Raw genomic sequence first — 17,280 nt, forward strand, 5'->3', positions numbered from 1 at the left:
TGCAGTTGTATCTGCGCGCGGACAGAATAAAACTATAGATGATGCCTTCCCCCCAACCTCAACCGCCTGCAACCACGCCGCAATCAGGCACCCAGTCTAACTCTGACTCAATGCTGGTTTCCAATATGTCACTGCACCAGACCTTATCCTTTCAGTGCATGCATGTGAAAAGCTATGGGAGCTCACAGTGTAACTACAAAAGACTTTTAAGACTTCATTAGTCATTTTTAGGAAGATAGGCGCCAATGTTGAGAGAATTTTGATTGGGTGAAAAATTTGATTGAGCAGGAGAAGAGAATCTGAGAATGCTCCCCCTGGCTATGCCACTGTGTGCAAGATGAACTTTTGTTATTAATTTAAAATTCTTGAATTCTTCCAAAGTTTTCATTTTTTTTACAAGCATTTGTTTTTTGCTTTTTCGACATTACGAACGGCTGATTTGACAGTCAGCAAACAGTGTCGTCTGAAAGCACAGCCCGGGGCCTCAAGAGAAGAGGGTCTCACAAAAATGAGAACTAATTGAAATTTGAGAATTTTCCAGGTTGGGCCTCAGAAAAATCAATCAATCTTAAAACAACCCTGTCAGCAAGCAAAGCACCACAAAGAAAGAAAATTCTACAGGAAATGATCGAAAGGACTTATTGTGCATGTGTTCTGTACTCTTTTCAGCAGACCTGGTACCCTCCAAATGCTTACAATAGACTTTCTTACCCTCTCAGAATAAACATTGGGAGGGAAAAAAATTCTGAAAGGACATATGGCCGTCAAAATAATTGAAACCTATTTCTTCGGGACTCACCACATCTGCATATTCTCAGAAACAAGCAATAAACAAATCACCTTCGAAATGGTCATTAGCCATCTCACTGGCAATTTTCATATACGTCAGCAATCACCCTAAAATTTATGTCTTTTGCAGAATTAGAATATGCAAGAAAAACTGTTGCAGCAATGCATTTTCACTGCATACAAAAATTTTGTGTGCATTCGATGCATATAAATACCATTTTTTTTCTCAAAAGTTTCAGAGTTAGAGTCGAAGTGAAAATGTCAAATATAAAATTGAGGTTTTTACGTTAAATAAATGAATGAATTATTTTAACATTAAAATGTAAAAAACCAATTGCTACCAAAGCTAAACGTTGTATAAACGTGAAAGTCGTATAACTGAGTGATGTATGAACGAGTTTACTCTGTAATTTATAGATATGCCCTATTAAAAAAAAAATAAACGTTTTAAACTTTATGAAACACAATTCACCAAAATCACAACTGGCCTCAAGGCAGTGCCAAACTCTTTGGACATAGATTTATTATAGTTAACTCGAGATGCTCAAAATAAAATATTAACAAAAATTTACATTTTTAGCTTCGCTTACCATTCCTTTGGGCTAGAACAGTGTAGGATTCACCCCCCCGTGGGAAAAAAATTCATCTTTTATGTACGCACTTGTTCAACTATTTTACTAAAATATTTCGAACAACTGTATTTTTACAGATGCGAACCATAAATATTTTTCTGTTCAACTAATACAACAATGATAAAAATTGTTTTTTCGGGTTCGAAGACCGTCGTCCGTTTGAGTTTGTTCTCAACGTTTCCCCAACACTAGTGGTTGGCATCATCAGGAGAATTGATAAACTGGATCAAAGTCAAGTTTTCCGGAGTCTCAGGTTGTATTTATGCACATAAGTGGCTTGAACTACACTATTGTTTTGCGATTGGTCAGTTGATTCTATGGCTGGCAGCGTATTGTAAACAGTTGTTATGCTGGTAGAACCTGATTGGCCGAGAGATGTGGAGTTATCTGATTGGCTGTTGTCATCATTCTGTTGCTGGACCTTGAAGGGGAAGGTTCTTGTTCTTCTGAGAGCTGGTGTCCAGGATCTGCTCAATTTCAAAGTTTCTTCTCTTCTATTATAGCTGTTTTTGTGCTTGTATATTTCAATAGCCTCTCTGTAGATTCGTGGGAAGAAGTGGTCAACATTAGCTATTACCTGTGTTTTGCTGAACTGTACACTGTGGTTGTCGTAAAGCGCATGCTCTGCCACCGCCGACTTTTCTGTTTGGCCCATTCTGCAGCATCGTTCGTGCTCTTTTATTCTCGTGGCCACAGATCTTTTTGTGGTTCCAATATATACCTGACCACAGGTGCACGGTATTCGGTAGATCCCCGGTGTTGATAGAGGGTCACGGTGGTCTTTTGCTGATCGCAGCATTTCACATATTTTTCTGGTTGGTTTGAAAATGGTCTTTATACGATGTTTTTTCATGACCTTGCTGATTCTTGCCGTCACTCCGGGGATAAAAGGCAGCACAGCTTTTCCAATTGATTGTGACTGCTCATTTTCCGTTGGTGATTCCTTGATGGAGCGTAAGGCTTTCTTGATGTCGTCTTTCGTGTACCCATTAGAGCGGAAAACTGATTTCAAGTGCTCAATCTCTTTACCTAGATCTTTTCCTTCACATAGTCTTCTTGCCCTCTCGATCAAGGTTTTCAGTACGCCTCGTTTTTGGTGAGGATGATGATTGGAGAGCTTATGCACATATCTGTTGGTGTGAGTAGGCTTACGATAAATGCTGTGGCCTAAACGTTGACCTTGACCGTCAAGGTCAAGGTCAACGTTTGCTGCGATCAGCAAAAGACCACCGTGACCCTCTATCAACACCGGGGATCTACCGAATACCGTGCACCTGTGGTCAGGTATATATTGGAACCACAAAAAGATCTGTGGCCACGAGAATAAAAGAGCACAAACGATGCTGCAGAATGGGCCAAACAGAAAAGTCGGCGGTGGCAGAGCATGCGCTTTACGACAACCACAGTGTACAGTTCAGCAAAACACAGGTAATAGCTAATGTTGACCACTTCTTCCCACGAATCTACAGAGAGGCTATTGAAATATACAAGCACAAAAACAGCTATAATAGAAGAGAAGAAACTTTGAAATTGAGCAGATCCTGGACACCAGCTCTCAGAAGAACAAGAACCTTCCCCTTCAAGGTCCAGCAACAGAATGATGACAACAGCCAATCAGATAACTCCACATCTCTCGGCCAATCAGGTTCTACCAGCATAACAACTGTTTACAATACGCTGCCAGCCATAGAATCAACTGACCAATCGCAAAACAATAGTGTAGTTCAAGCCACTTATGTGCATAAATACAACCTGAGACTCCGGAAAACTTGACTTTGATCCAGTTTATCAATTCTCCTGATGATGCCAACCACTAGTGTTGGGGAAACGTTGAGAACAAACTCAAACGGACGACGGTCTTCGAACCCGAAAAAACAATTTTTATCAAATGATGGCCGCGAAAACCTTATAGACTAATACAACAATGTTGTCTGTGAATAGAAGTTTTAAGGAGTGATGTGTCCTCAAACAATAAAGTGCCTTAAAAAAAGGCTGATGCAAAATATACCCTCTTTTTTCAGAAGCAATGGAAAAAAACCCTTTATTTGTTCGGATTAGGGAGTGACAGGATTATTAAAGGGATCATTCTTACCATTTTTTCTCTCTTTTTACACTATTAATTGGCTATAGAGGGGGGTCAGCTGAAGAGCGCAGCCTATTGGTCCCTATTCCAGGATGTGGGGGGGGGGGGGGTCATGTGATTTATCGACACCCAAAGGCAATTTCACTGTGGAATATGGCATCTGTTTATGTGCAACGTTTACCTTGCATTTCCCGGTTCTTTATCAATTTTACCCCAGTGATCATTGAATGGATGACAATAATGAATGGAACAAGACTTTGGTTAAACTATAAATATTTATTCTATTAACTATTAGTATAACTTTAACAAACAATTATCACAACTAGCCCTTTCTCTCAGACATTACAATGAGACAACAAAATAGAACGCTCTTACCGCTATGTCCAGGTATTCGCATATTAGTTCACATCGTCCACAGGACAGTCTAAGATATCTCAGTCAATCAGTGGCCTTCTCTACACACATCACAGCAGGAGACACCCTGACACCAGGTTCAAGAGATCATGTGTTGAGGCTACAGGTCAGCCAGTGCGTAGGAAACTGGAGGCGGACGTCCAGGGGTAGCCGTCTGGCCACTAACCAATCCCCAGGCGACTGGATCAGAACGAGGTTGGACTATCACATGAAGTCAAGCGATGAGACAGGCGAGATGCCAAAGGCACACCTTCCCAAATTTAACACATTGTTTTAACTGAGAGACGATCTGGCTCACACCTCAACTGGGCGGGACGCCTTAGTAATGAAGACGGAAAGTTAGTCGGAAGAAGTAGGTGTTCTGTGCCTGGTTTTTATACAGGAGCGTTCCCACAAGAACCAATCACAAGATCAAAGGTGCGGTATTGAGCTTGCGTCCAATTTACATAACTTCATGAGAGAAAAGGAAATATAGTAAAATATATAACACAGAATCTGGCAACATAATGACAACGGCCGATCAGTGGACACATGATCCTGCCAATCGATCCAGGAAACAAAAAGGTAAAACAAACTAAAATCTATTAAAAATGACTAGAATAAAGATGATTTCCGTGGGGGCCTAGATGATAATGTTACATATGCTAATTTTTATTCCATCCAGACATTATGGCCTAGGGACTGAAACAGCAGGGTCAGGCAGTAGCCCTGAGGACACACACAAAATGCTGGTGTCTTTATACGTGAGTAGCCATGATCATCACAATGCCTTCTCTTCCTTCCTGGGCCATCTAAGAGCGGGGGCCCCTTGTACATTGTTCTTTTCTTCATTTCCGTTTATTTTATTTTTTTGTTTACTTGTACATGTTGTATTGTTAAAAAAATTACAATAAGAATAGAAGGCAGGTAGTACAAGATACCCCCCCCCCCCATATGAGTACAAATTGGTATGAGTACAATTGACTGATAAAGTTTAAAATAAAAGTCCTGTCTGTTTTCCTTTCAGACATATCTGAAAGGACAAAAAAATCAAAAAGACCTTCCCACAGGCCCCCTGACTCCCGCGCCCCAGGGCTTAAGCCCTGTCAGCCCCCCCCCCCATTTGGGGGCCATGATAACTTTTACAATTCAACCTATGTTCAAGGCTTATTTGATATAAAATAAACACTTTAAAACTAACTACTAACTTCTGCACTTCCATTGAGATGTCTCATACAACAATTATAAATCCGACTTTCTCTAAAATGAACAACCTTCAGCACCTATTAGTTTATTATAACAAGGTTCTACTGTATTCCTGAAAATTAAACAATATAAATTCTGAATGAATTGATAAGTTGGAAATGAAATTTTTCAAAAAAAAACATTCATTTTTTTATTTTAAGGAATTGTTGGGATAGGGATAAATTGTAAGGGGGCACCAGAAATAGGTCCTGCAAGATAGACCCTGAGCTCTTGAGTCACTTCTGCATGTACGAAATTGTCATTGAAAGAAAGATTATGAGTAAAATGATACAAAGTATGCCTACAGCAAATAAATAGAATTATTAAAATTCATATGAAAAACTACCAAAATTATTGTGATCTAAACAACTAGGAAGTTTTTGTCAATAGTATTTCAATTATATAACTTAGTTTGCTTTGCAACTAGAGCAGTATCACACCTGGGGGGAGGCAAATATAGGACCAGGTTATTAACTAATCTATATCAATGTTGAGCTCGCATTGCTTATGTGAACCCAGCCTTCCGAAATTTAACTTTTTTAATGAATCTTTGTCAATATCACAGATTGTACATTGTAGCATCAGTCTAGAGTGAATCCTACCTTAATCGACAATAGTTCATATAAACTTCTAACAGGTGATGGTTCATGAACACCCAATCAAACCATGTTACTTCACCAGAATGCCACTGCTCTTGAATAGCCAATAGCGGGGTGCCTATTTTGCTCATGACCCATCACAGAAATCTGAAAAAGTCTGGTCATGTGAGTGCCCTTGTTAGCGATAGAAGTAGAAACGCAGCAGTCTGTTTTTCAAGAACTCACTCTCTTTGAAAAAAGCCGACTTCTAGATGGTTCATTGCCCATCTTAGTTTGCTGTGCACATTTTGCAAGCAGATCGGCTGACCGATGTATACTAATCTCTAGGAATCTCTTCCTGAGAAATTTCAAGTTACTAACTTTCAATAAGTATTTAAATAAACAGAAATTTTTAATTTATTATTTAAAATTTTCAATTTTTTTTTTTTTTGGGGGGGGGGGGAAGATGTGTTTCAGTGCATAACTTGCCTCATGCTCAGCAGCCATTTTCTCACACCAATATTCAACTTCCAAGTTCTTTGTCTTCAATGCTTAAAAATAAAAAAGTGGGAAACAAAGTCATTCATAAAAAAGTAAAAAAAAATTCATACTTCATCTTATATATAAATGTGAAAGTATGTCTGTCTGTATGAATGTATGTCTGTTCCTTATACAAATCTACAGTTTTTGGCAGATTGTCGCCAGATTTTGCATATATACCAAACAGGACCGGGATTGAACCGTAGGCTACTTTAAAAGTTCGTCAGAGCTGGGCAAATTCCTAAAATGGGCGAAAAACTGTCGGGCAACAATGGTTTTGGGGCCTCAACAATTACTTTTGGAACGTTTACTTTGGTTACCATGGTTTCCAACAATGCATTTCAAACGTGTATATATGCCTTTACAATGGTTTGTCACACCTTTAATTCTGTTATTATAACAGTTTATTCCTTTATCCAATCCTCCCAGTAATTGAAGAAAACCAGGTAAGAGCGCCGGGTATTTCTGCTAGCCTATATACAGGGTATCCTGTATATAGGCTAGCCTTTATCTCATCAACCGCCCATCGTAGAGGTATAATTTCAATTTAAAAAATGCTTAAAAGGTGTTTGAATAATATTCGCTGCACAAGCTGGACGCATGACATCACTAAAAACAGAGAACAACAACTACGGACAAAATTGGGAATAAAAATGTTTAACGCCAGCTGATAAACTCAGCCGCTGTGGTGGTCGAGTGGACGTAGTGACGGACTCGCATTGCGAGGAACTGGGTTTGAGCCCCACCGGTGCCACAGTGGTGGTCGGCTGAAGTTGGTTTTCTGTTGTTTCCAGCTTTAAGGTGCGAATGCGAGCCGATCACCCCGTTAAAAAGTCTCGCCACAGAGAGCAACAGGCCGACAACGTTACAATATTCAATCATTACACTTCACTCCCAATTTGAAGTATAGGTGGCAGCACTGAAATATCAAACACAACACTAGCTACACACTCAGACTGTTAGGTATACTCACTTTTTACCAAACTCTGTCACAAAGCTGGGCTGGAAGAGATCTCGGCAACGGGATAAGTCCGGTGGCACAGCCCCTGGCGTTCATTCATTCAGCTGATGAACTCAATGCTGGCCTCAAATCATCAACACTCTGGCACGAAGTTAAAAAATCATCATTATCCACTAACATGCGAGTTCATTTGAGAAATGACTCAGCACAGCTATCATTTTCACATCAGTTGATCAAACTGGGTAATGGAAGAATTCCCGTAGACCGAAGCACTGGACTGATTACGTTCCCAAATAGATTTCGTCAGTTTTTATATATAGGCTATAAACTCAGTTGAAGAACTTGCAGACAGTCTTCCCAAACATTGTACAAAATCACCGAAACCATGAGTGCCTGTGTGAGAAAGCGATTCTGGCTCCATAAAATGGCAGTGTGAACAAGATCAATGAAAAAATCCTAAAAATTATTTCAGGAGACTCCACATCTTACAAATCAGTTGACACTGTCACAGACACAGCACACACAGTTCTGTATCCTGCAGAATTTCTGAACTCTTTGGATATTCCGGGTGTGCCACCACACAACTTGACCCTCAAAGTCAGGGCACCTATAATGCTAACAAGAAATTTGGAGACACTGAGACTCTGCAATGGCACCAGACTCTGCGTGAAGAAATTGCACAATTACATCATTGAAGCACCTATTCTAACTGGATGTGCCAAAGGAGAAGACGTCTTCATTCCACGTATAGGGTCATTCAAGTATTACGTCAGTATCGAGGGGGGGGGGGAGAGTTTGAATTTGCTGACTGTTGATGACAGGGGGAAGGGGGGTTTGAAGGTTGCTTACGTCATCAATCACCTCTTTTCGAAGATATGAAATATTCTAAGCTGCTGACGAAATTTTGCTGAAAAAAGGAGTGGGGCCAATGTTTTGCTGACTTTTGCTGACAAGGGGAGTGAGGGGGTCAAAAATGGCTGAAAATCTGCTTACGTAATACTTGAATGGTCCCTATCCCATTCACTTTAAAACGATTACAGTTCCCGATTCGTTTAACTTTTGCCATGACAATCAACAAAGTTCAAGGTCAGTCGTTAGCAGTGGCAGGTATCAACCTACTTGAGCCCTATTTTTTACACGGACAGCTTTTTGTCGCCTGTTTGCGTGATGGTTATCCCAAAAATTTGTACATCTACACACCAGATGGGAAAACAAAAATATTGTGTATCCACAAGCGATTGCCTCAAGTTTTTAATTAAAATATTTAAAAATAAAAGTAATTTTTTCTTACTTGATGCAGAAATTTTTTTGATTAAGAAATAATTAATAAGCTATAGATATATAAATTTTTTACGGGACGGGCAACGTCGCCGGGTATCAGCTAGTTTGGGAATAAAATTAAAGCTTGATTCAATAAAGCCATCTGTTTTAAGAAATTTTGGCACAATAGAGTGAATCTGTCATTTTATAGAATCAAAGTTGAGCTCACATTTTTAACCCTTCAATTCCTCAATCATTTATGAGCAGACGTGTCAATTTTTGGAATCCATAAATCCGGGGATTCTCCCGAAGGGGGTACCCCCGGCAGTCAGACTCGGTAAAAAAATTTACACAAAATTTAATTAAGAAAAAGTTCCATTCCTTCCCCCCCCCCCATTCAAGACAGGTTCTGCATTGCCCTTGAGCACAATATAATTTCATGTCAGTCCTTCCATGCAGAATAGAGAAATCACGTCTACATACTGTTTATAAAACATAGGTGTTTCCTTTCGTGGATGCTATCAGTGATTGATAATCTTGGATATATGAACTCTTAAAAGCTTTATATAACTTAAAGTTTTATATATATTTTCTTTCTGAAGACACATTTAATCGGAAGAAACAATAAAAAAACTTCAACATACAAAGCTGCTGACGAAAGAACTCGTGTTTACCGCACGGCTGTTAGTGGAATACAATAACGATTATACAGGAATTTCGGCAACCAAGATCATGCCCCTGATAGAAAGAAGATTGCTGATAAACGCTACGTAAACAAAGTCGTCTTTGGCTGAACACATAGTGGGACCTTAGAGGAGAAATAGAGTGAGGGAAACCCTATTTTTCGGGTGCAGACCATGGAGAAAAGAATAACAGGAGGTGACATCAGGCACGAAAATTAAAGCCGTTGTGGCAACCCTATAGGCTGACAAGTAAGCCCAAACAAACCGCTCTTTTCCCTATACTTAACATGTGTTTAGCCGGATCGAATTCTTTTAAAATATTAATAACTAAATCAATTTAAGCACCATGACTATTTAATGCGTCTTCAGGTAATCTACATGGTCCAATAAAGGGGAAAAATAAAATCTTATCCTTATATAAGGGGTTTTTATATTTTTAATTTATTTTTGAAAAAGGGGAAGATCACTTTTCACTCCCGACTCGTCATACGTTTTAAGTTCAGTGCCTTCAATTTATTTTAAAAATTCGATGTATCACATTAATGTCTATGGATATGATTAATTAAAATAATATGAAGCTCCAATAAAATGCAATTTTCATAATTTTTTTTTTAACTGTTTATTTTGCCTTTTTGTTTCGTTCATCATTATCATAGATCCGAAACATTTCGAAAGTGTTTGAGGCCCGTGGGCGCTCGTCCTAAGCTTTACATGAGGAATTTTGATTTCTGAATCAATTCTGAGGTGCTCGAGCACCTTCTGACAGGCCCGTAGCTAGGATTTTTGCCACCCGGGGCAAACAGCATTTTGCCGTCCCCGTGCCTCAAAGTACTGGAAGTGCTCGAGCGTCCTTCGCCACTGTGTATTTATGGTTTTGCTGCCTGTAGGCTGTACAAATTTCGCCACCCTCTTCTTCCGTTCCACTCTCATATTCTTGAATACGTATGATTGAAATATATGCGGCCCATCCGAACCTTCCGCTATGTGGATGTAGTATTGAGAAAAAAAATATTAAAAATAAAAAACTTTTTTACGAGCCGCGATAAGTCATCTTCCTGGTCTATAGTATTTAGGAAAATAATTACTTGGGCTGTTTTTTCCCCCTCTTCATTTTGTACCTATTACTTTACTTTTAAAGTGGTATGTCTACGAAACCTTGACACAAAACACAATTTTCGAATTCAATTTGAATTCTAAAAATTGTCTGTGTTCGAATTTTTGTTGTTCTACCTGGACTGGAAATATTTCTACAATATTTTAATATAAACAGCTGAAAGGCATCAGATTTTTTCAAACACCTCTTGTTTAAGTGTCTTTAAACATTGTGTCTCTCTCAGCACTGAGGTATTACATGCTTTGGCATAATTTTTTTAAAATTAAAATGCCGAGAAGGAATTTTGGGGCACAAGATATGGGTAAATTTTGGTTATTTTTGCAAAAGGTTCCATGTTGTTGAAGTTGATATTCGAAAACAAATAACAACTAAAATTGTAAAAGCTCTCGTGCAATTGTATAAATATATCCACAGAATTTGAGGGGAAAAAATCGAGTTCCTAAAGTGAATAATAAATTTTTAAATGATTTTTAAAAACGGGGATGTTTCTCATAGGAAAGCATGGGAAGCCACGGTTTGTTTGGGCTTACTTGGTCCCTTTAATAGAGCGATCACTGGCTTCATCTGGCAACCCAGATTCCCCATGCTTTCTTAACGGAAGCGCTGATCGCGTCACCTCCTGTTATTCTTTCGTCCATGGGTGCAGACAGTAAAAGTCACGTTACTTATAAACGATCGTCCCCCTCCCGCGGCCATTTTCTATGCGTCTACCATAGACTCTGGAAAGCGTCGTCTGCTCTCGCGTGTTATTTTTGTTAATAATGGTGCTAATGCGCTGTGCTTACGCTTGTGATGAGAAGAGTGTGGAAGGGGGAATATAGGCCCGTTTACACGAGGCAAGTGCTTTAGTTGGCAACTTAATTTTAACTTACCGATTTTTCTTGAAACTGTCCACACGATAAGTTGTAAGTAGGCGCTCATTGGATAATTTTTACGGAGGTGAGCGCAGTTAGCGCATGCGCGCTTCAGTCTACTCAAATCCGCGGAGAGAGACAGACGCAACGCGCGGGAGTATAATAGTAATAATTTTTTATTTATCTGGCATTCAGAGAGGTGCTTTTTTTAAAGCTCATAGCTTTCGTAACGATGGATGAAGATGATCAGGTAGAACTTACGAATACTGTGATCAGAGCCACATTATATGATATTTTTTTTAAAGAATATAAATTTATTCACTTAAATAAATTTATTCAATAAAAAAGGAGAAACTTTTTTCTCACTTGCGCGAGAGCAACACGCTGAGCAAGAAGTAGGTCACACAAGGGAAACAGTTCGCTTGTCCCCTTTTTCGCCTCTGCCACCCACGCATCAGGAGGTGCACGTAAGGGGGGCGAGAGATGACGCCACAGGGGAAAAAAGAATACACAACATATTATAAACTTATGTAAGTCATCGAGAAGAAATATAAGATTTCTCTATTTCTCCTCTAAGTTGCAAATATCGATTATATGATATTTTAATCGAAGTTGAAGAGATAAATTATGAATTATGTAAGCCGAAAATACGGGAGAAGATTCTTGGCATTCGTAGGAAATTCTAAGGGTTAAAAATTAAATAATAAAAATTCATTAAACAAAAATTATTTCCAAATTTTTGAAATCATTATTAATTTTTAATTTAATCTATAGAGATGACATCTTTATGTTAAATATTGGATCATGTATTTTCACAACCGATGGCAGCAAATTCGTTCTGGACGAGAGAAATATTCGAAACCACCCCCCTCCAGTTTTTAATATATAAATCCTCCCCACCTGATATATATTTTTGAATCTACAATTTTTTTCAACTCCTGACAGAATATTCCATAGCTTTTTCCAACATCGAATAATTTTTATCTTGTTTGTTAAGGTAATTTTCATTTCAATAGTTCAACAAACATTCATGGTGAAGATATTTTTCAACAAACTTGAAGCTTGTGTCCTCTGGCCACCTCACCATCCAATATTTCCGCGGAATTCTAGCGAAACTTCAGGAGACGACGGAGTATGAACAGGTTCACGCTTGAGATCAAAATAAACCCCTCCGTGAGAGAGCAAAATGACCCCTCCAGCGCGGCAGGTCACGCCCACTGGCGCATGCGCATACGTCTACTTAACCGGAAAAAATAGAACCGTTCGTATTCACTTACCAACTAAATCACTTGCGCACTTGCCAACTAAAGCCGTGTAAACGGCCCTTATCGTCTGCATACATTGTATCGTACTTGGCTACTAAAAATTAAGTTACTAACTAAAGCACTTGCCTCGTGTAAACGGGCCTTATCGTTTAACAGGTAAGTAAAATCGTTCTTTATTTTAATGTTTCCAAATATATATCAGTCATTAAAGTTTGCTATGCAAAAGTGCATTCATTAAAATTCGATAAATTCATTAAGCATTCGATATGCATGTTTCTCTTAACACAAAACTTTGTTTTATGTTTTCATGTTGATTGACGTGAAACTGATGCTAGTCACTAATTTTACTGTTAACATATTTTGCAGTTGCCAAAACAGAAAGAAATATTATCTTGGAGATTTTGGTTCTGATGGTATCAAGTTCCCTGCCCATAAGCTACTGAAGCTTTGAAAATAGCTAACCACAGGATAAGCTAATAATAGCTAAATTACAATATTGGGCAGAAAAAAAAAGAAGAAAGTCAGTTGAGATAACAGTCAGTTCTCTTCAATAAATGCTGGAAATCATGAAAAGGTCTTCTATTTCTGATGTTAGAGGTATGGTTGCATTTTTCATGAGGTTATTCTATATAGACCTACAGTCAATTTTCTATCAGTTGAACTCTGATGACTCATATATCTGCTTGAGTTGAACTTTTCTTTTTTTAAGCCAAAGTTTTTGGTTTGAAATGAATTAAATTCATTATCAGAGTGAAGAATTTAGGTACGGCATATATTTAAGACATTTTTTTTTTATTTCGTACTTTCTTTCTCTAGTTTTGTAAATAAACTAACCAGTGACAACCCAACCAACTTGATCAACAGTGCTTGCAAATCTCTTGTTGCATCTATGATCATGTCAATAGTTTTTTAACTCAGTTGTGAGTAATGCACAAATGCCAGAACACATCTTGATTGTGTGTAGACTTTTCTTGAAAATGTCAAAGAAGTAAAGTTTTAGATTTGAAACAAAAAAAAAATTATTAGCCTAATGAAATGGAAAGAAATCCAAATCTCAAAAGTTCGTACGTTAAATATTTTTCCTGAATATTATTTTTACCGACTTTGTAAAACATGGTAATTATTCGTGCAAGACTGAGAATATAAATGAAAAGAGAGACAATTAAAAATTGCTGAAATCACTACTGAAATTTATACAAGTATTGAAGGTATATGTGCAATTAATTTTTTTGTCTATTTATATTTTATGTATTTCATGAGAGCAAATTTATAAACAATATTTTGTAAAAATGTGATACTGTGGCTTTTTGACTTATTGCAATTTGCCTTCGCTGGTTCCTCATAAACCGAAAGATAGACAAAATTTTGTCACCTTCCAAAATTTTGATGAGCGAGGCTTCAGAATGCGAACAAATCAATTTTTTGGGAAAATTGAATTGTGGCATTTTGCTATTTGATTATATTGTATACACATAGTTCAGTGCCATGTAAAAATTTTCAGAACCAAGTGGTCATTCAAGTATTACGTCCATATCGAGGAGGGGGAGGGGTTTTCGGATTTGTTGACTTTTGATGACAAGGGGCGGGGGGGGGGGGTTTGAAGGCTGCTTACGTCATCAACCACCACTTTTTGAAGACATAAAATATTCTAAGCTGCTGACGAAATTTTGCTGGGGGGGGGGGGGGGAGAGAAATCAAAAACGGCTGAAACTCTGCTTACGTAATACTTGAATGGTCCCCAATTCCTGAAATGTTGAAAATAAACATCCGCTTGTTATTGAAAATAAACTGCTCCCTTATTAGGTACTTGTTTTTTCTGATAGTCGTTTCCACCTTTCTTATAGTTTTCATTGCCTGGTCCAGCATTAGAACTTACGAAAGCTCAAAAATGGAGAAATATCCACAAGAATTTGGAGCCTTGCCCTTAACTTTATTCAAGCAAGGCTTATAACTTCATGAGGAAGACATTCAAAAACTGCTTGTCACACCCATCGGCAATGCAAAAGTGGTATCAGATGGCCAACCTGATGAATAAATGTGAAATCTGTTCAAGAGACTGGTGTGGAAGTAGTCTCTATGACTATTGATGGCAGCAGCTGTAATTTTGCTACAATCGAAAAATATGGAGCCATAATATGGAACATGAAACCATATTTCAAGCATTCATTTATTGGCAGCATTGTTTCATATAATTATTCCCATCGTGTTTATGTATCGTATTCCCAGCATAGTGTTTATACATCATGTTTATTTGCATCTTATTTACATCATGTTTATTTGCATCTTATTTACATCATGTTTATTTGCATCTTATTTACATCATGTTTATTTGCATCTTATTTACATCATGTTTATTTGCATCTTATTTACATCGTGTTTATACATCAGTTATTTGCATCATATATCATCAAAACTATTGAATAAACAATTTGTTGTTTGTTTGACTTTTGAAAGTTTTGAGTTGAATTTTGAACGGATGATTATATTTGTGAAATAAAAGTTGATGCCACACGCACACAATATCTAATAAAATATTGGTAAGGTTCAGGAGGAAAAAAAGGGTGGAAAAAGGCCGAGGAGAAACAGAAGTCGCGAGAGAGAGAAACGAGAACGAGGGGAGACATTCGAAAAAAGGAAGAAGTGTAAAAGTTTGTACCGAAGAGACAGGACGGTTTCGTTGGAGGTGTTGGATAATAAATTAAATAAAGTGTTGTTTTCTTCTTTTAGGAGTCTAGAATCCAGTTATTTCGTCCTGAATCGTAGTGGAGGTACAGCCGAGGACCTACGACCGGGGAAAGTTTACTGGCGCAGTCGGCAGGATGAGGTCGTGGCTTCAACGACTCAAGATTGTGAGCTGAATTCGAAGAAGAGTGTCCTAGCGACGGTGGAACCACCCCGGTTCGTATAGAAGGATAGTAGCAGCGTCGAGCACACACGCTGTTTTTTTTTTCGTGAAGTCAACCCGACAACCGGTGCTGAGAGGGGCAATCCTGCCCAGGGAAAAAGGAGCAAGTGTTGTACGGCGGTATCGAGACTATAAATAAAGATGGCGTATTTGGCAAAAGGGAACAAGGAGGATCTGGAGACCATGGCCGCCAACTTGGGGGTAGAAGTCCAACCGGAGTTCAACTTAATGCAACTAGTGAGTACCATACAGGAAAGTGAACTGTACAACGAAGCGACGTGCAGAGATGCTGAAAACGATCATAGGCAATAGGAAAGAGAGAGAAGAGATGGAGGAAAGGCGTAGAGAGATGGAGATGGAGGGGAGGCGTAGAGAGAAAGAGATGGAACATGAACTCGAAAGACTGAGGATCGAGACAGGAGCCAGAAGAGAGGAGAATAATCAAGCTGGGCGCGGCAGAACCCCCAGCCGGGATTTCCAGAACATGATGCAAAAGTTCAGGATGGAAGAAGACATAAGTCTGTACCTGGTGCTGTTCGAGCGGCAAGCTCGTCGCGCGGCCCTGGCACGGGAAGATTGGTTAGCTGAGCTCTTGGGACTTCTTCCCTACGAGATGAACCAGTTAATTGCCCGCGAGCCGGAAGAGCAAGTACAGGACTATAATCAAGTTAAAGAATTGTTATTGCGGAGATTCAAACTCACCCCAGAGAAGTTCCGACAGATGTTTTCTTCGCGCCACAAGAATCAAGAGGGCACCTGGAGAGATTTCTGTGTCGGAAGTGAAATGAAGTGATGTATAATAATCGGATCGGGTGAAAAGGCCATGGGGCCGAAGAGACAGAAGGTTGTTGACTGTTGGACATGAGAGATGTCGGACGCTCTGGTTTAGGCGTCTGTGTAAATAAAGATGATTATAAGTTATTCTCGTTGGCTCTGGTGTATACTTAATTAGTGATATGTCTCGGAGGCCAAGCGAAGCATGGGATGTGTCGGAAGTGAAATGAAGTGATGTATAATAATCGGATCGGGTGAAAAGGCCATGGGGCCGAAGAGATAGAAGGTTGTTGGACATGAGAGATGTCGGACGCTCTGGTTTAGGCGTCTGTGTAAATAAAGATGATTATAAGTTATTCTCGTTGGCTCTGGTGTATACTTAATTAGTGATATGTCTAGGTGGCCAAGCGAAGCAATTTCTACCACGAATTGTGTACCTATTTTGATGGATGGACGGCGGCTTTGGGGGTCACGACGTTTGAGCGACTAAGAGATTTAATTATCGCCGATCAAATGAAAAAACGCGTCCCAGCAGAATTTAAAGAACACTATCTGGACGAATGGAGTGATATGGTGTCTCCAAGTGAGCTATCGGAGAAACTAGATAGGTTCGATGATGTGAAGAGGACACCCTCCCCTAGTGACAGAACGAGAGCCCCAAGACCTGTTCATCAAAATCCGAGATGAAAAGCCAGAGGAAACCAGAGGCTTCAGGGTGAGTCCTGCCCACCTAAGGCGACGATGGGTTCGAACTCCAGAGAGAGAGAGCTGCAGTCACTTGTTATGCGTGTGGAGCAGAAGGCCATATAGCAAGGTTTTGTCCTGCAAGAGGCCAGCAGGAGCCACTGAGTCGTACCCAGGTGAATTCTGTCTAGACAGAAGAGGGGGGACACGATTGAAGAAACCACAGTCCTAACAACACATATCACGGTGCCGGCAGCTGGTGTTGGTGCGGACATTGACACACCGCAGACCGTGAGTTTGAAATGTGATCAGAAGACAGTAAGAGGCGTAGTCGATTCCGGGACCCAGATCTCATTCGTTAGACCTGATTTGGTTGAGATCGACGACAGTGAAGGCGAGGGGAGAATAAGTCCGCATTTGGCGAAAGTGAGATAGCCCCTCTGAAAATATGTATGGTGAAGATCAGCGACGGCAAACACGGGTACGTGCCAATTACTTGCGCAGTGTCGAGTCGCTTGAT

At 39.4% G+C, this 17,280-nt stretch overlaps 1 protein-coding gene across 6 annotated transcripts in view; it reads right to left on the reverse strand.

Annotated features, from left to right (window-relative positions):
- The window catches only part of LOC149088344 (uncharacterized), a 636,013-nt gene that overhangs the window by 570,328 nt on the left and 48,405 nt on the right, over window positions 1–17,280 (reverse strand). For 2 of the 6 annotated variants that reach the window (XM_089247269.1, XM_089247280.1), the window contains exon 2: window positions 6,210–6,271. In XM_089247269.1, the coding sequence (XP_089103395.1) occupies window positions 6,210–6,271 (62 nt within the window). Of the gene's footprint in view, window positions 1–6,209; window positions 6,273–7,233; window positions 7,791–8,964; window positions 9,258–17,280 lie in introns of those variants that run through there. The other 4 variants (XM_089247272.1, XM_089247273.1, XM_089247277.1 and 1 more) reach the window with 4 other exon arrangements.

Source organism: Pholcus phalangioides, unplaced genomic scaffold, assembly GCF_987345545.1.
Source record: "Pholcus phalangioides strain wild (caught in Gottingen) unplaced genomic scaffold, Ppha-v1.0 ptg000003l_1, whole genome shotgun sequence".
Lineage (NCBI taxonomy): Eukaryota > Metazoa > Arthropoda > Arachnida > Araneae > Pholcidae > Pholcus > Pholcus phalangioides.